This window comes from Bradysia coprophila (assembly GCF_014529535.1).
Source record: "Bradysia coprophila strain Holo2 chromosome IV unlocalized genomic scaffold, BU_Bcop_v1 contig_81, whole genome shotgun sequence".
Lineage (NCBI taxonomy): Eukaryota > Metazoa > Arthropoda > Insecta > Diptera > Sciaridae > Bradysia > Bradysia coprophila.
Window position 1 is genome coordinate 4,251,824 of NW_023503375.1, and position 18,883 is coordinate 4,270,706.

An 18,883-nucleotide genomic window follows, 5' to 3' on the forward strand; every position below is an offset into this window, starting at 1 on the left:
CGTGTTACAAACGTATGCGTAAACCTATAAGACCCCAGTACTTCGTACGGGTCTAAAAATTGTATTTTGACGCGATTACAGGTGCTGACTTATTTTGGCCTGGTGACACGTGTTAAATTTCGCCGTGGACGTTGACATAAATAAAAGCAATTCATTTTGTTTTTAAATATTTTTATATTGATCTTCTTAATTTTGGAATACAAACTTTGTTTACAACAACCAAGAAACACAACGAACAATCATCAATTTTCCTTGCATGTATTATGATATTGCGAATATGTGAACGCCAATTAAATTGGATTTTAACTGTTAGAACAACAATTATTCTTAATAAGTTTTATAAACAGATCCATTTTCAGGTTTACATTTTTAATAAGAAATTTCTAAATTATAATCAACTAAACTTTAATAACGCTTTCCTAAACATAACCTCGAGCGTAAAAAATGGACAAATAAGGATATTTATCATAAACGATTTGGATCAATATTTCTAAAAGTAAAAGAAAAAGGCTACGTTAAAATATAGAGCGTTAGAAGAGCGGAAAAGGAGAGAGAAATAGGAAAATTATTCAACTGGTCTCGATGAATGATATGTCAAAAATTTGTATGGAAAAATCCAGTTGACTAGGAACGAAAGCAGATAGTTTAACTGAGTTCGATGGGTTCACACTCTTTTTGACATTCTCTTTAAACACTCTATAAGCTACTTGACAATGGGACAAAAATGATACCCTTATATATTCACAAGTACATTAATGAAAGGTTTTATCGGATATCTCACATCTATCTTTGGAAATTTGGGCTCTGTATAATCCTCATTTGCCGAATATTTTCGCTTTGGTAAATTTCTAATTTTCATGAAAAATAAACTTTACATTTTATGCAGGTACAGTTTAAGCGGCCATACACACTGCATGAACATTGTAATAAAATAATTGTATATTATATACGAGAGAAACGAGAGTTTCTTTTCACCGAACATTAAATTTTAAATTTAATTTAATTTCTGTTTTGTTTTAAATCGATTTAACATTCATTATTACATAAAAGGAATTTCATTTTTTTTTTTCATTTCATTTCATTTGTTTGATTTAACATAGTAACATATTGATTAAAATAATTATTTCCGAACCGTCATGTTCTCAATCAGTGTTTAGTGGCCCGAATAAATAAACTCCAGGTTGTTTCTCGTCCACATTGCCCAAGTACTGGGCATACAGTTCCTGGTATCGCGATAATGTAAGCCCACCACGACGACGATCATCATCCTACAGAAATTTTTGGTTGTTGAAACAATTGAAGGATTCACCTCGTTAAATGAAATCAGTTGCAAACCATTGAAGTAGTAGATTACATTGGATGCGGTGAAGGTTATTCATTACATGAGGTATCAATTTTGTGATAAATGCAAACTCACAATTGTATTTTTTGGAGAAAAAAGCTTCGGTAACTGCCATTTAGCCAAATTGTTTGTATATCCGAGCAGGAGGCAAGGTATACAATTAAATTCGTAAAAAAAAACAGTTGCCGAAGTAAGTTGCTCAAAGACTCACGAGTGAGTTTGCGAATATCACAAAGTCGTTTTTGAAGTAATACAGTACAGTAGCAAGGCTGTAAACTTTGGGAAGGTCTCGCAGATACAGATACGCGGGTGACACACATAAAGCTTGACATTTTCATAGTAGGTGATTCTGTTTTGTGTGTCCCCGCGTATCTAATAAAATGGCGGTCTGAGTGACCTCCCCAACAGTCTACAGCCTTGTACAGTAGCAGCATCCAATGTCTTCTGGTTTGCTACCTGCCCCCTAGCGAAAGTTGATTTCCACATAGGAACAACATAGTCCACATGTAATGGATCATTTTCGCAGCGGACAAACTGCTATGTAATGGTCAACTTTCGCATGGGGCAGCTAGTAAATTAACTTACATTCAACAAACTATCGAACGCATCATAAACCACTTGAGCATTATCAACAGCGATACGATTGATGCAATTATAGCAGAATTCGTGTTTGTTTACAACTCCATCACCGTTCAAATCAATCATTTTGAAGTTTGCTTCAATGAATGCTTTCATTGCCTGATTGGAAAACAAAAATAATTGAAAATTGTTTCACTTATAGATGTTGTTGGTTTACCTGTGGAAATTCTCCGTACTTCTTTCCGAGGCAAGTCTCTTTCACAGCTTGTTTGAATTCTTCGGTTGAAATTCGGCCATCCTAAGTAGACAATTATAATTTCTAGTCATGAGATTGAAATTAGGTTTATCAATAAATAGTTTTTAATTTAAGAAAGCTATTTGTTCACTAAGGTGACAAAACGGTACTGATGATTTGTCTACCAAGGTGAACACAACGTTTTTCATGTGTTTTTGAATATGTAGAGCTTTTGTTAACGAATAAATAATAAATTGACAGTGCAGCGAAGAAAATGTATATTTTGCCCCCCTCTATTAGGCCCGTACAAAGCAGGTACTGGATTAATAAGCCGTTAATTATTTTGAGTTTATTTATAACAGTCAAAACCTCTTAAAAGGGTAAAATGTGACGCAAATGCCTGTACATAAAGACAACTGACATCATTATATTCTGCGTCTGTACTCAAAAAATTTTCAACCAAAATTTGCCCCGACTTAGGACTTGCGTCATGTCCGTTACGCTAGTCAATACCTATTTATTTATGAAGGAAAAATGATCGAAATATGTTCAAATTTGCTCGGCCTCTTTGCGAAAAACGCTTGGCGCTATGTACCTGGTTCACTCCAATTCGATTTCTGTGAACTTCTTTTTTTCCTGATTGGACGCTTCATTTACAGTGTAGCGTTCGAAATACCCTAAAGCACTTTTTTCGCTTATTATCTGGTTATCAGCTTAAGAGGGAGCGAACTAAAACAGCCCATCTTCAGCCTACGCCTTTTTTTGGCATTGTTAAACGGGGAAAAAATATTTTCAGAATCGTCATTGAAGATAGACACTTCAAATAGATCAGTGAGTTAGGGCGGTAGAAGCTGAAGGTTATTCGGTCTTAAGTGTTCTCTTCTTTTATTAAGGACTAAGAGAAGTAACCAGTATAAAAATTGAATACCTAGGCTGAGCCTACTCTAAGGAGCTGTGTGTTTCTTTTTAGTTGAAATAGGGCATTCATTAGTTTGTTTTGCAACCTCAGATAGAAGCAAAGAAGAATAATTTCAAACAAAAACGAGAAGATTGTGCCCATGAAAGTGGATGACAAAAATGACAGAGTGAACCCAGAGTGAAAGGCATTACTCGTCCGAAACGCAAAGCTACTGCCATAATAGCCAACACAAAGATAATTAGCTTAGTCAAGTCATTTACGATAGTCTCTCGTGGGTATTTATTTATATCTATTGTTGTATATACATATGCTCGTTTTGTAATTTTGTTACGTCCATACAACTGGGAAATAAACGAAAATAACCTTTTTCATCCTTGCAGCGTGAATAACCCTATTTTCTCCACTCAAATGTGGGCAGAAGATGGTGTTTTGTTGATGTTTGTTGCATGTTGTTTATTCGTCATTTGTCAATGAATGTTTAATGTTTCTTGGATTGATGAGAGTTCAGGTGAAAATTTTTTAATTTTCTCAACTCTTGTTCATCCCATAGGGCGATCAAGAGATTTTTTTTTTGCAACTCGAGTTTGGTATTTTTGGAAAGGTGCGGTCTCAGGCTATGCGATATAGTAGCAAATGAAGCCGTACCCAGCAGTGGATGAGCTAGACATGACCAGAAAGCTGCCCGATGGTGAGAAAATCAGTCAAAGTTGTCCACATTCACAAAGTAAAAATGTTAAATTTCTTGTTAGTGCATATAATTGTTCGGTAGACCAGAGACAACCAGTATATAGCAATTAATTTCATTTTTAGGAGAACTTCCCATACATTTCCAAAAATCTCAGGAATGTGGGCACCCATAAGAAAGTTTTTTAAGATTTGTTGAAAAAATTGAAAAACCCCCTCCCAATTTTTTGATATGTTAAATGGGATGTGCTAGTCTTCATTTTAAGCCAATAAAATGAAAAATCGGTTGGGGTGCTCATTGACAAAACCATAAAATTGGACTGTGATGCCTCACCCTGACTCACAGCTACAACCTTTCGACCCGACGATACTTTTATTAGAATCGTCTGTCAATTCTCTACAAACTACCATTAGATCAAAACCGACCGGGTCGTTTCATTTCGGTGTAAAATTTTCTGAAAAAGTCATGATTTTGAAATTTTCTTAGAGTCGCCCCGAGCCGGAGAGGTCGTTTTAAAAAAATTCTTCTTCTATGAAATGATCACCTTGAAGGTATTCATAGGCATTGAAATTGCCTATCGATAGCACCATAAACGTCCGGAAACAAAAATGGTGTGTCCGATACAAAAAAAATTTCCATCCTTAGTAAACAAGTAACCACTGATTCTATCATTAAAATCATTTCTAATTTACTTGTTTCTGCTGCTCTTTTCTTTTCAGTAATTATTATAGATTTAGTTGATTTTATGAATATTTTGCAGTTTCCAGCTCGAGCCGGAGGCGAGTGCTGGAAACGAATTCGCTAAAAAAGCATTTCAGCATAAGTTAAGAACCATAATTTTTCCTAAACGCGATATTTCAACAACTTAGACAAATTTCTTTGAAGTTTAGGGAATTTCGGGAAAAAATTTCGAAAATCCTGCAATTGTAAAAAATGGAACGAGTGCTTATTGCCCAGAAATTTGACACATTTTCAGGAATAAAATGACAATAGTCCTGAAGAAGTCTTTTTTTGCATGCGCTTCCCCTCACATGCCAATAATCTACTAAACTCTAAAGCCCTAACGGGATATTGATCGTTTATTCTCGTAGAGTACTATCGCATGGCATGCAGGTATGGTAGAAATGACACCTACGCATGCATTGAGAAAGCTGCGATTAACGTTAATTACATATATTTCTACGTACAGCTGCTACAAATCGATTAGAATCAGTTTTAAATAAAGGGAAAAAACAAAAACATTTTAATTCAGAATAATGAATGGCGATGACAGACTTTCACTACATATTTTATCAGATCACACATGAATATCCAATGGATATTATCCATAAGTGCAGGTGGAACAACAGGACCAAATTTTGAAAACGCCATTTTTGACATGAACTTTTTTATTTTTACATTCATGCAGATCGAGGTGCAGATATAAGTCGGTATGTCGATACTGCAGTGTTCGCTAATTGTATTGAAAACTTCTGAATCAGAGTCATATTAGCAAGGACATGTAGAAGAAAAACTTAGGCTTAAATTGTATGTGTTGGTAGCCATGATTTTGACATCTAACTAGCTCATCAGTGTTACCAACACAGGTTTTCTTTGCCTCACGAATATTCAACTTTGTCGCTTGTATACCCAAGGTTCTGAAAAAACCTTGTGTATCCCTCCTTCATATATGATTTTAGTTGCAAGCGACGCCGACGACGTTTCACCAATGCATATAAAACACTGGGTATGGCCAAATCATCATACGAAACGGAGTACACAAGACGACAAACTTTGAGGAGGTCACGCAAATCGCCATTTACTTTGTATACAACTGAATTTTACAACTAAGGCGGTATGGTAGCACAAATATATATTGACAAACCTAGGATTTGGTATTCATTGCGTTTGACAAAGCGAACTATTTTATGTCTTATCGGAGAGGTTCGTTTTCGAAGTTTTTGTTTGATTTCATTATTATCCGAAAGCACACATATCCCTTTCATGTCTCATTACATGAAATGTGAACGAAATGTTAGCAAAGGTTGTTTTATAATTTATAAAGAGACAAATCGGGGTGGTTTTAGATTGTATCTGTACAGACAGACGAGACGCAATACGTACATGATATAGGTAACACATAAAATTAAAGTATTTTTCCGAAATGAATAAAATATTCACAACGCATTATGTATTCCCCATTTCGTTTCGAGCTGGATTATAATTCACCAGAGGGGAAAGAATGTTTCTCGAACACACGAATGACCTACAATGTAGGTCCTATTATAGTTGTCAGTTCCTGTTGGACAATAGATTTGATTGGAAAAGTTTTGAATCTTTTTTAAGAACGACTAGAGTAGAGAGGGGCATCTCGTTCCAGCAGCGTTGTAACCGTATCAGCAAGTATAAACAGTTTTGATTGTATGTGTGGATCAGCTGAAAAATAACTGAAGCAAATTCATGTTGAAAATTCACTGCCTCTGACTTTATAATATTTTCATTATTTTCAACAAAGACCGTTCAATTGACATTTGCATCACATGGAGCGAACATAGGAAATTGCTGGATTGGTATGCTGAGAGAATTATTTTAACATAAATATGTATGTGTTAGTTCAGCTAAAGTCGGATCAAGACATCCATACGCATGTTAAAATAACTCTCAAGGGATACGAAGTCTCATGCCTAATGCAATTGAGTGCTTCCCTCCATGTGATGTACTAGTTATTTGTTCAACGAGTGAACAAAAGTTGAAAATTGAATTTTGAGAGTGTTCTTCGTGACCACAGCGTAGCGAGAGCCACAAGTCACACGAGAAAATAAAATTGGCATCGTTTTTCTCGAGGTAAACACAGAGGTCCCACCTAAAATTTGATTTTTTTGTCATGTTTCCAACGAGAAAACTTGTGTTCTGACGGAGAAAATTTAGTTGTGTTGACGACTCTCTCCATTTATTCATTCCCTAATAATTCACTTATTTATCATTTATCCGCATGACTCGTATAATTCACTTATCCATCCCGCTCTGTTTACTGATCTAAATTCGTAGAAAACCTACCTAAACATTCCGAAAGATTATCAGGAAATTCTTAAAATTTGATGAATTTTTCGTATTTTTTTAATTTTTCGAGAATTCTGGAATTTTACGAATTTTTCGGAATTCCAATTTTCAATTATAGGCCCTGGAAGGGGCCTTCACCGTTCCACATGTTGTCAACAAAAGAAGGGTAAAGAGAGTCGTTTCACTCACATGTACGTGTAGAATTGAAGGAACGTAAAGGCTAGAGCTGTTTATATGTGATGGAATGTAAGTGGAACGAAAAGAACAGACGAAACGAAATCTAATGATGAGTTCAGTTAAACTTTCTCTTCTTCTTTTTGGGTCATTTGTTACACAAGGCGTGTGATAGTTATAGTTTTTGCTAAACAAGGAAAGAAAATATAAAATTTCAAGACGATCGATTCGCGGCACTCGCTTCGCTCTACCTGTGTACAACAGTACCACTCTTTTAGTTCCATTTTTGTTCGTAAAAAGGAAAAAGTGGAACAATTGTCACGCTGAATGTATGCAACGTTGCATAAGTTCCATTTGTAGAAGTAAAGTCAGAGAGATGTTAAATACGACGTCGTCATATTGACATCTATCTGAGTAAAGTGTAGCTAAAAATGTGAAACTATTGTAACGCTACATATATGCGGCGTGAAGATACCAACCTCCGCTTTTTTATTTTATGAAAAAAGTGGAATTAAAAGAGTGGTATACTATTGTAACGCTGGTCTTCGCTCTTGCCGCAAAACGTTGCTCTTATACGGGCTTACCAGTCACACGGACTCGATCGGTGTGGTGAAACCGTGAGCAAAGTGAAAGTTAAGGAAAAGTTTGAACTAAATTGAATTGATTTGAACTGTTTGAACGAATGTGAAACCACAATAAATCAAACGGAAATGAATAATTTTACAAAACAATGTAATTCTGTGTTATTAAAAACGTTACGATCAGTCCCGTAATCTGTATCGTGGAACGCTGGCTTCATACGCAATCGGTCTGGAGCTTCAATCTTGTTTGGACGTTTAGGGTTTCCAAATTTCAATTTGCTTTTGCAATTTTCCTGCATAAATCGTATCTCAATGTTCGGAACACCACCGAACCAATACAACATTTGAAATAAAAACGTTACGTTATTTTGTCTCTGTAAACGAATTATCCTCACAAGTTCACCCACAAGAACACTGATGTTAACCCATTCAAAGGAAACCGATAAATTAACCATAATTGAGTGAGGAAGTTCATTCGAAACGTTGTGGTTAATCAAAAACTTTTGCCTTTGACAAATAGTTCCGTTCGGGATTCACACACATACAATTACCTCTACCCTTGCTATCGAGAGAGGACAAACAATTTTGGTCACGTAAACCGTCATAAAGATGAACGTTTTTTTTTTTTTTTTTTTTTTTTTTTTTACATGCAAGCACAAACACAAGGGATATATCCCTTTGATGTTGATGGTTCACATCAACACGGTCTAGCCTAAATAATTGGGGGAAATGCTCGGTAATGGGAATTAATATTATTCTTGAAAAGTTGAGGATTACATACGGGGGGGAAGACATGAGCCGGAAGACTATTCCACAAACGAATCGCAACTGAGAAGAAAGTTCCCTTGAACTTTGCCGTGCGGCAAAATCCAGAAGCGACAACATGGGGATGTGCTCGTGCTGATTGCCTAGTGACAAGAGTCGAATTGTGGATAGGCGGGATCAGCGTCGATATCTCCGATGAACATTCACCGTAATAGTATCTGTAGAACAACGAAATAGCACCAACGATGCGCCGATGTTCGAGAGTGTCAATTGGATTTGTAACGCTTTCGTCACCGATCAATCGGATAGCTCTCCTTTGAAGTCTTTCGAGAAGATCCAACGTTGAGGGTGGAGCACCGACCCAGAGATGAGAGTTGAATTCAACTAGAGGCCTTACATAAGCTTTGTATATAGTCACAAGCTCTGTGGACGAGAAGAATCTTTTGCATCTCCTGAGAAATCCCAATCTCTTTGCCGCTGCCTTCGTCACACTCACTACGTGTTCATTCCACAGCATCTTGCTGGTAACATTCGTTCCGAGCAATCTTAGACTTGAAGTGTCTTCAAATTCGTCGGTCATGGTGGGCAGAGCCGTCGTCATCTCAGTCCTCTTGTGGGAGAACCGACATTTTTGAGTCTTGCCTAAATTCAGCTCAACTCTGTTAGCTCGGACCCACTCCTTAAGAACACCAATGTCGGAACTCAATGTCTCTACCATACCTTTGCGAGCCTCATCTACATCCTCTTTCTTCGGCACTTTATCGAACTTATACGAGTGGTGTAGCGTGCTGTCATCAGCAAATCCATGAATGGGATTGGATGTAGCGTTCAAAAGGTCATTGATGTAAATCAGAAACAAGATTGGTGAAAGAACCGAACCTTGGGGGACTCCTGCATTTATCTCCAGCCTATCGGAAGTAGCTCCATCAAATACAACTTGGATCTTTCGACTCTTCAAAAAACTCTCGATCCAGCAACACATCTCTGGACCCACTCCGAAAGCAGCTAATTTGCTGAGCAGGTTCCTATGCCAGACTCGATCAAAGGCTTTTGAGAAATCGAGAGCAATCGCTTGAGTCTCGCCAAACGAGTGAAGAGACTGACTCCACATCTGTGAAAGATATGCCATCATATCACCCGTTGAACGTTTCGATCTGAAACCATATTGCCTATCGTGTATGAGCCTGTTCGTCTCTAGGTAAAGCATTAAATTTTGCTTAATTACCTTTTCCATAACTTTTGCCAACACAGAAGTTATCGCAATCGGTCGATAGTCTTTCGGATCAGAGCGGTTTCCCTTCTTCTTGAAAACCGGCTGAATATTTGTCAGCTTCCAGTTAGCTGGGTAAACGCCCGAAGAGTAAGACAGATGAAAAAGTCGAGCGAGTGGCCGAGAAAGCACAGAGTTACAGTTCTTAAGAACCGTGGCGGGAATACCGTCAGGACCAGAGGACTTCTTCGTGTTGAGGCTTTTCATCACTCGGCTAATCACCCTATCTCTAAAGTAGATCCTTTTCATCCTACACCTTACTCGCGGCATAACCGGCGGCGCTTGGTCCGTATCATCTAGAGTAGAATTCTTGGCAAAAATCCTAACAAACGCATTCGCTTTAGACTCCGCGTCAATGATCGGATCACCTTCGCAGTCCATAAGTGGAGGAGTAGAAGACTTCACAAAGTTATTACTAACACTCTTTGCAAAGGACCAAAAGGACCTAGAATCATGGTACGTGTTCGTCATACGAAGCCATTAATTTGAAGCAAGTTTTTCTTATACACATACTCCATATGCCAGTTCGGTCGTGTTACAGTAACAAAATATTTTAAGATCACGATTTTATGTCTTTCTCTTGCTACATAAATCTAATTCTGAATATTACAATTCTTCGGTGGATGTTCTGTACACCTAGCTCCGCCGCATTTGCGCATACATTTTTCTTAAGGTCAGGTTATAGCGTTCTCTAACGCTATGTAAACATATTGCGATGGAAAACACCATAACCTGGCCTTAAATCTATTTTATTCGATTACGAAACTTATACATTAGATAAAGAGTAAATGAGTACCCACATTGAATGGGGTTGAGCGTGGAGCGTTCAACACACGATAAACGATTTACAAATAAGTTCGTTTGTTATACTATTTCTTAGTTGTAAACATAACACTGCTCCTAGCATTAACACTGAATTAATAAACGTCAAATTTGGAGATTTTAGTGGCAAGAGCTATTCTGACAGTTCTATTACTGAATGACAATTAAATATCCAAATATGCTACACAAAAGTGACAATGCTACTCAAAGTATGTTCTGTATCTGCTCGAAAATTTGTTTACTCACGAGAGGGAAGTTTGTATCGAGAGCCGAAGGCGAGCACTTTTCACAGTCACAAACAGTTATGTAGCAGCCCATAAATGCCATTTTCAGAAGAAACATAGAGTAACTGCAAATGCCTCAACCAAATTATTTTTTATGTTAAAGCTAGGAGCGGTGCTATCTTGTTAGCAAGTAAATCAAAACTGATTCATAATAAATCACTAAAGACCAGCGCACAACCATTTGCGTATCTGGTTTTCACCTACCACAATCGGACACAAAATTTACCTTGTCGAAATCGGCCAAATCCGATATTTCATCCCATAAACTTCTCATAACGTGTTGATATTCGCTTAATTTGACTGGATTACATTCACCTTTTCCTTCGATCACACACGCCCGCACAGCCATACACTCGAAATCCTTTTGGTCCAACTGGCCATTGTTGTCGATGTCTGCAAAGATGAAAGAAGACAAATGTATCGTGAAAAGTACACAGAATCACGTCGTACCGATGTTTACAAAACATGTCTTTACGACGGGTGAAATAAAATCCAGTGATGGAAATAATCAACTGTTATAGGAGATACATTTGTATGTACCACATACTGGGATTCATTAAATTAGTTTTAGGTACAAAGTACTGATGAATTTCATATCGTATAATGATTGCAATGTTATAATTTGCAATTAATGAAGCGTTGAAGATGAAGAGGATACTGAAATTCAATGCGTTGGAAACCAAGAATAGGCAGAAAAGAAGAAAAGTCAAGTATTTGTGAAAAAGTTTAAAATGTTGAGATTTTCTGTACAAATGTCAAAAGGCTCGAGGTTCTTGTGAAACATCAAGAAACTATAACTCTGAAGTAAGAAAACCTAGCCACCAACAACACAATCGAAAAGAAATTTTCAATTTTTTTCCCAACTGCGAACAAATAACTATTTCTAGAGAAACGCTATATTCCGCGACGAATTCTTTTAATTTTCAGCTTTAGAAATACTAGAATCGAATTGGATTTGAAATAAAAATTTTGATATGCACGGGTGAGACACGAACTCACAACCTTCAACTTGCCGGGCTGATGCTCTAACCAATTGAGCTACCATGGACATTTTTATTTCATAACACGAAAAAGAAATTAATCACGGCCCTGATTCGTCGTACGAAAACGTTTCAATAGTTTCTATTTTAAAAAGTGGGATGCCTGGGAGGTAGCGGGTAAAGAATCATTTCCCAGTTGTGCTGCCGGAAATCACATTTATGTTTTTGTTCGTTTTTCATGTTTCTTTAAACCAGTTTTATTTATTTTTAATAGTTTATTCAAAAGGTGCAGGTGAACTAGACTTTAGCCAAGTTCACTTTGAAAGGAATTTGATTTTCGAATAGTTGTTTTAATGAATTGATAAATTATTCATGTTCAATATTACAAATATAACCGTTATAAAAGTCACAGTATACGTCTGTTCCAAATGCAACATTGAAAAGTCAATCGTCATCCACAGGCAACATAACCAAACAAAATGCATGGAAAAGCGGTGAGGTTATTGCTCTGTGGATGACGTTTGACAGTAAACTGCACTTGGAACAGATCTGTCGAAACTAATGACAGAAATGTGCACAGACACACAAACTTTACATTTTCGCGTGGATAATAAATCTGTCAACAATAAGGAGATTTCGACTTTCTCTTTTTGTATAGCCTGTTACAACAGGGAAATATTCTTTTGCTCACTCAGACCCTGGGAAATGAGTCATTACTTCATTGATATGAACGTTAAACCTCATTTCCCTGGAACTGAGATAGTCAAACAACTTACGGAATTGTTTGGAACTTTCTATTTTGCCTTGTGTGGCTCGACTCGAGCTTCATACGCCACAGTTGACAAAATAAAAAGTTCCAAAGAAGAACGTAATTTACTATAATCTACATAATCCCGATTTTGCAAGAAGTAAGAATAGTGAGGCAAGGGAATACTGAAATTATAATCAAAATTTGAAAACGAAAATTAACGAAACAATAAAATAATGAGATTTGGATATGTGTCACGGGCAGAGTTGTTATAACTCTCTGAATATTTTATTACTATCCAATATTTATTTCCGGCGATGAATAATATATTAGACAAATTAAATAAAGTGCTGGCTATGATGTCAATGCAAGAAAGAATCGAAGAAAACAAGGCGAATGTTGGATAAACAATAAGCATATCATGTTGATGTTATTATTAATCAGAAATATTATTTATAAATATTATGATGAAACGTATGAAAGAATTTTCTCCTCAAATAAAACAAGAAAATTTAATCACATATACCGTTGTCCGAGTAGTGCTTTTTGAAACGAAACAAAGACGCGAGGGGCAAACCACTCAAAGGATAAAAAATTAATTTTAATGTTTTTCAAGCGATTGCCTGAACTAATCCTCAGATAACTTCAAATAGTAAGCAGGGAACCAATTTAATATAGCTATTGATCAAATGAACGCGCTTTAAGCGTACTTCGAGTGACAGCTGTCAAATAGAGTACTATTTTGCAATGAACGTATAAACCTGATGGTCTGTTCATACAAACCGGATGAAATAGTGATTTTACCCTCAGACGAACTAATTTTTTATTAAAATTTCACCAAATCTATCGAGTCCAGCAAATTCATGTTACGTAACCTCACAATTTGAAGTTGGAAACATTTGTTTAATTAACGCATCCTTAAAAAATTTAATCTCCAATGTTTTGACTTAAATCTACATATAATGCGCACGCTCTTTCAGGTATAGTAGAAACAGTAATATAAGCATTGCCGGACTGGCTCAAAAAAGACCTTCGGGCGTTGTATGGAGAAATGTATCAAAAAGCCCTTTGTTGTCATTTATCTATACAAAAATCAAAAGGCCCTTCGGGAATCGCCCGAAAGCCCATAGGGCCAGTCCGGCACTGAATATAAGCTAGAAAATTAAATAAAAAATGAGTTCGTCTGAGGATAAGCGAAATCGTTATTTCCTTCCCTCCTCACAAATTCAGACATATGGTTCAACACTATTAACAATGCAATTGTCAAAATAACAAAGAAAAATAAGTTTTGGTTATGGTTCTATGGATGACATCCGTTCGTGTTCGGTTCATTTTGTTCGGCTTAACCGTTGCTTGGAAGAAACATACAGTTTCATTGTGCGAAGACATTTTCCAAATTTTTTACAGTACCAAAATTTGCATGAGACACAAAATTTTAGTACACTCGCGGAATTTTGAAAACCGACACATTTTCTGTTTTGTGGTTTATTGGTTTTTTGTGAATTTTGCATGTATTTTTATATGGAGAAATCAGAAACTCAAGTAAAACACATGAACAGAAAATGTGTCGGTTTTCAAAATTCCGTGCTTGTAAGAAGAAGATTAACAAGTTAAAAAAAAAACATTGGAAATCGAGTGGTTTGCCCCTCGCCAAAACCACACACAAAATACAAATACAATTACTAATACTAAAGCAATCATCCAAATATCTCAAGAAAACGAATGAAGTAAATACGATGAAATGGACAATGAAAAATCTTTAAAACAACCTGTTGACATTACAATGAAAATAAAAAAGAAAATCCATGTGATGGGTCATTTCTCGGTTCTCCTACATACATACACAATTTGAATATAGTGTTTCGCCAGTGTGAATAGATGAACGAATTGTTTAGAATATTTGTCACAAAACGGTGTCTTAACTTGCCGGCAATGAGACACACCAAACAGTCGAATTAAAATCAAAATAGTTAAATGTTTAAAAATAAACTTTTCTAAATTTGCATATTGTCGTTTCACATAGGCAAATCTCCACTTTTACTGAGAATGTTAATGTTGGTGGATATAGATTGAATGCAATTACTTCGAGCAATACATGTTCTATACAACTACTTTTTTGGGACACACTACTAGGGCTGCTATATTGGACATTCTTCTCTAAAATGTTGAAAAGTAATAATGGAAAAGTTTTAAAAGATAAGCAGAAAAAAAAGCTAATTAAAAATTCATCGTATGATAAAAGCATTAACCTTTACTTATAACAACACCCTTTACAAAAGTTTGGTGAACTGAAAAACGTACAATATGTATGTAACATTGAGGTAATATCTAATGCTTTTATTGTTCTCTATCATTAAGGACATTACTCTACGTTCTCATTCATGAATAATTACGAATTGATAGTAAAAGACCCTCGTGTACTTTCAACAATTGTTGTAGTTTTCTTTTTAGTATTTTAACGAAGAAATGTCATGCCAATATGTTTGTAATAAAGAGACATTGTCGAGAATTTATGGTGAGAATTGTACAGTCAGTGGCAATGAATTTTTAACACGATTTGCTTCAACTGTTTTTCAGCTGATCCACACATACAATCAAAACTGTTGCAGCTGCTACGAGCTCGCAAGGCTGTAAACTTTGAAGATGACCTCCCCAAAGTTTACAGCCTTGCGTATGCACGCGCGTCGTAGTAGTAGAACCGTAAGAACAAGTATTAAAAGTTTTGATTGCTTGAGTGAATCAGCTGAAAAACAGCTGATGCAAATTCATGCTGAAATTTCACTGCCTCTAACTTTATCTGAAACACCAAAATTTGAATTCAACAGCTTGTTCATTTGCATTTCTTAACGCTACAGTTAGCACAAAAATGTTGGCTGCAATAGTCAATGAAATCAAGGCTGTAAATTTTGAGGAGGTCACGCAGACCCCAAAGCTTACAGCCTTGAATGAAAATAAATATGACTAGGTGTAGGCACTAGGCATGGCCAATCGGCCAATTCATACCGTCATACTCAAAATTGATGTCAAAATACTTTGAAAACGAAACGGTTTATAAAACCTCTATGTACTCCGAATAGACGTTAGACCGTAAGGAATTGATGTTTGGAAACTGAAGCTCAAATGTAATAGATTTTCGTAAAGAGTAGTACTACACATGAAACCGTTTCCTGCCATTTAGCAGTTTTCAAGGTGATAGTTCATTGTCACGCCAAAATGTGTCATTTTTCTTTCCCAACACAATTCGAAGTTTTATTTCCAAAACCATGAATTGTGTTGTGAAACGAAAAATTGCCCAATTTGTCAAAATGATTTTGACGGGATCTCTTAAAAATCTCTAAAATACTTAGTTGTACACTTCGTTATATTACATTTCTGGTACATTTCGTCATAAAATTACTAATGTCAGAGATCTATTTTTTATGAACTAACTTCACTGCAATGACGTTTCATGAAAATTTAACAGAGTGAAGTTATTTCACCAGAAAATAGAGCGCAAATATTGAAGTACCGAAAAGAAATTGTGACGCCTTTAGAGGCCAACCGACGTTTCCAATACCTATTCTATACTTTCTATAAAGTGATATGTTAGTAGTTATTTTATCCCTCACATAACAAGCGAAAATTGCCATATTTAAAACCTCTGTTGGCCTGTAGAGGCTCCACAATTTTAGTTTTAGTACTTCATTCTTTGCGCTCTGTCTAACTGCACTCTGATAAAATATCCATTAAATGTCATAGCAGTGAAGTTGGTTCACAAAAAAAAACTAGGGCGATGACATTAGTAAATTTATGACGAAATGTACTAGAAATGAAATAGAATTGTACGAAAATCGATTGCATTTGAGCTTTAGTTTCCAAACAGCATTTCCCTGATACCATTAAGGCAATTTCGTTTGTTTGAAGTATCATCGCTAAATGTTAGGTGTTTTTTCATAGCTCAGTGACGAAAAAAGGAGTGTTTTTGTCAAAAATATTTCTAAAAGGGAAAATCTTGTTGGAATTGCATAAAATCCTTTATCGCACTAGTGAGAAAAAGTTATATATTTCAATATCAAAGCAGACAAAAACGTATCCACCAGCCACTCACTTTGTAAAGGGCTCTCACATTACGAACTTTATTTATTTTTTGCAAGGAAAACAAGGGAATAAGAAGTAGAAAATTGATGCAAACGTTTAAGAAATAATTTGAGGTGAAGACATAAAAATAGTCAATCAAATCATCTTCCCCATTTAGAGGTAGAATTTCAAAATACTTATGACATGAACTGTAAAAATTGAGCTTTGGCATCAGAGAAAATTTTATTGATACACGTAAAGTAAAAAAGGCGCTCGTTTCCTCACTCTCAAATTTTACGAAAAAGGACATCATATAGACATTTGAAGCTGACAATACAATAGTGTCTTCTGCTCCAAGTTTTGAGATGTTGAATTTTTCAGCACTAGCCCAAATTTGCCTTTTAAAGAAATTTAGGGCGTGTGCAGAAAAAATATCATTCCAAAACGTGTTACACACGATGCTTTCTACAAACCGAGAGTCACAATAGACAAAAATCACAGCGATGCAAATTTGATCAGGCAATCTAGCAATACTCTCTCTAGCAAATAAACTTCGTTTTGAAGCTGTCAAAACACCACCTTATTTCTTTGTTAGTATAACCATGCACTGTTGACTAATTTCTAATTTTACATGTAAAATGCAAAGGCTACGTTGCAATTTTACCACCTTAATGAATCAATAGTTAGGTTGTAAGAGAAGGTATCTAGTCATATTGTACGTTTATTTTGCAAATTCGAGTAGTCAGACCGAATAGTTAATGTATTAGCGTATGTGGCTCATATACTCGAGGTCTGGGGTTCGAATCCAGTGAAGATTGAGGATTTTTATTTCGAGGATTATTTCGACTATTAACTACTTTTCAGTTATTACACCGACCAAAACAGTGAATGAAAAAGCATTGCAGAAATTTAAACAAAACTAGTGCGACAAAATCTTACATTTCCACACTCAAATCAGTTAAAAAATATGTCGTATTGTGACCCGCAGTTGCAGAAAGAAAAGGATTTTTTTTAAAACCAAATCCAAATTCATATTTCAGCTGTAACACAATCATTATCTTCTCTTTTACGCACAAATCTGGTTAATGAGTCTTCACAAAAATTGTATCCGTGCCTTTTACTCACTCACAAATCAATTAAATATTAAAATTTTAATTAAGAATTCGATCAATTATTCTCTGCTAATTTATAAGAAGGTATTATGCCGTGTTCCAGTTTCTATGATGATAATGTTAAATTTCAGTTCTATGTGAATTGAGCGAAGTTTATAACACAAAACATTCAATCTCGATTTCAATTGTTCGTTTCAGAATAATGGTCATTAAATTATTCTTCGAATGGACAGCAATATGGATTATTTAAATTAAAAAAAATTTACAAAACCACTTACCATACATATAACGCACGACGAAATCCACTCGATTATTCCATGAATATGCCATATTCAATACAAAAAACGTTATAACTTTATCTAGCTGATTCGAACCGATTTTAATAACGTTGTCCTCTTTGTCAGTTCAGAACTCACAGTCACCGAACATAAACTAAATAGAAAATCTGTCGATCAAAAATTTATTTCCAACTTTATTTGAAATTGATTTAAATACTTCAAAAAAGAATTTGATTTAATAATGAAAGTTTCCTAAAAAAAAATTCCTCGCTTACACAGTCAAAGTTTGTGCGGTTCGAACAAGTTGCGATCAACGTTGACAATGAATTCAATTCTCACAAAATCAAAATATTTTATTAACCTCTGTTCACTGGGACAGTTATTTCACGACTAACTACCAAATAATATAGCATAAGGTGTAAATTCAGAGCATTTTCACATTATAGCTACATGTACATGAAATTCCCAGGAGTAGTGAGTTGAATTGAATATATACATAGCGATGAGTGGGATGAAAATTTCATTCAAAGCGCAACTTTTCAACGAAAACGCTTGTGCTGTTGTTGACCTTTTACCGACGACAAATCATCAGAGGGCGCTAATATTCGGCAAGGACGGCCATAAATCTTCTGTTATCTATAGGTATGACGATAATAAGTAGTGAACTCTAAGTAATGTGGCACAGCACTGCTCCTAGCATGAATACTAAATTGACAAGTGTCAAATTTGTAGACTAATTGACAAGTGTCACATTTGAAGACTAATTGACAAGTGTCAAATTTGAAGACTAATTGACAAGTGTCACATTTGGAGGCTAATTGATAAGTGTCAAATTTGAAGACTAATTGTCAAGTGTCAAATTTGGAGACTAATTGACAAGTGTCAAATTTGGAAACTAATGGCAAGTGTCACTTTTGGAGGCTTATTGACAAGTGTCAAATTTATGTGGTTAATTAACAAATGTCAAATTTGAACACTAATTGACAAGTGTCAAATTTGGAGGCTTTACTGTGA

General features: G+C 35.7%; 1 protein-coding gene across 2 annotated transcripts; it reads right to left on the reverse strand.

Annotated features, from left to right (window-relative positions):
- Positions 1 to 159: 159 nt before the first annotated feature.
- LOC119072278 (sarcoplasmic calcium-binding protein 1) lies at positions 160 to 18,298 on the reverse strand. 2 transcript variants are annotated; one of them, XM_037177471.1, is made up of 6 exons: positions 18,145 to 18,298; positions 17,870 to 18,036; positions 10,922 to 11,088; positions 2,139 to 2,219; positions 1,928 to 2,080; positions 160 to 1,268 (listed from the first exon to the last, which is right to left on the reverse strand). In XM_037177471.1, exons 2-6 carry the CDS (start codon positions 17,919 to 17,921, stop codon positions 1,143 to 1,145), a joined length of 579 nt encoding a protein of 192 aa, XP_037033366.1. In that variant the 5' UTR covers positions 17,922 to 18,036; positions 18,145 to 18,298; the 3' UTR covers positions 160 to 1,142. The 2 variants fall into 2 exon arrangements, with proteins under 2 accessions (XP_037033366.1, XP_037033367.1); XM_037177472.1 differs by having other exon boundaries at positions 17,870 to 18,023; positions 18,145 to 18,279.
- Positions 18,299 to 18,883: the final 585 nt, after the last annotated feature.

Excerpts from the sequence above, each read along its gene's own strand:
- LOC119072278 (XM_037177471.1), bottom strand. The coding sequence starts at position 17,921 with ATGGCATATTCATGGAATAATCGAGTGGATTTCGTCGTGCGTTATATG. Across the intron at positions 2,081-2,138 it reads AGTACGGAGAATTTCCACAG|GCAATGAAAGCATTCATTGA; the intron begins GTAAACCAACAA and ends TTTTCCAATCAG. Across the intron at positions 1,269-1,927 it reads CGTTCGATAGTTTGTTGAAT|GATGATGATCGTCGTCGTGG; the intron begins GTAAGTTAATTT and ends AAATTTCTGTAG.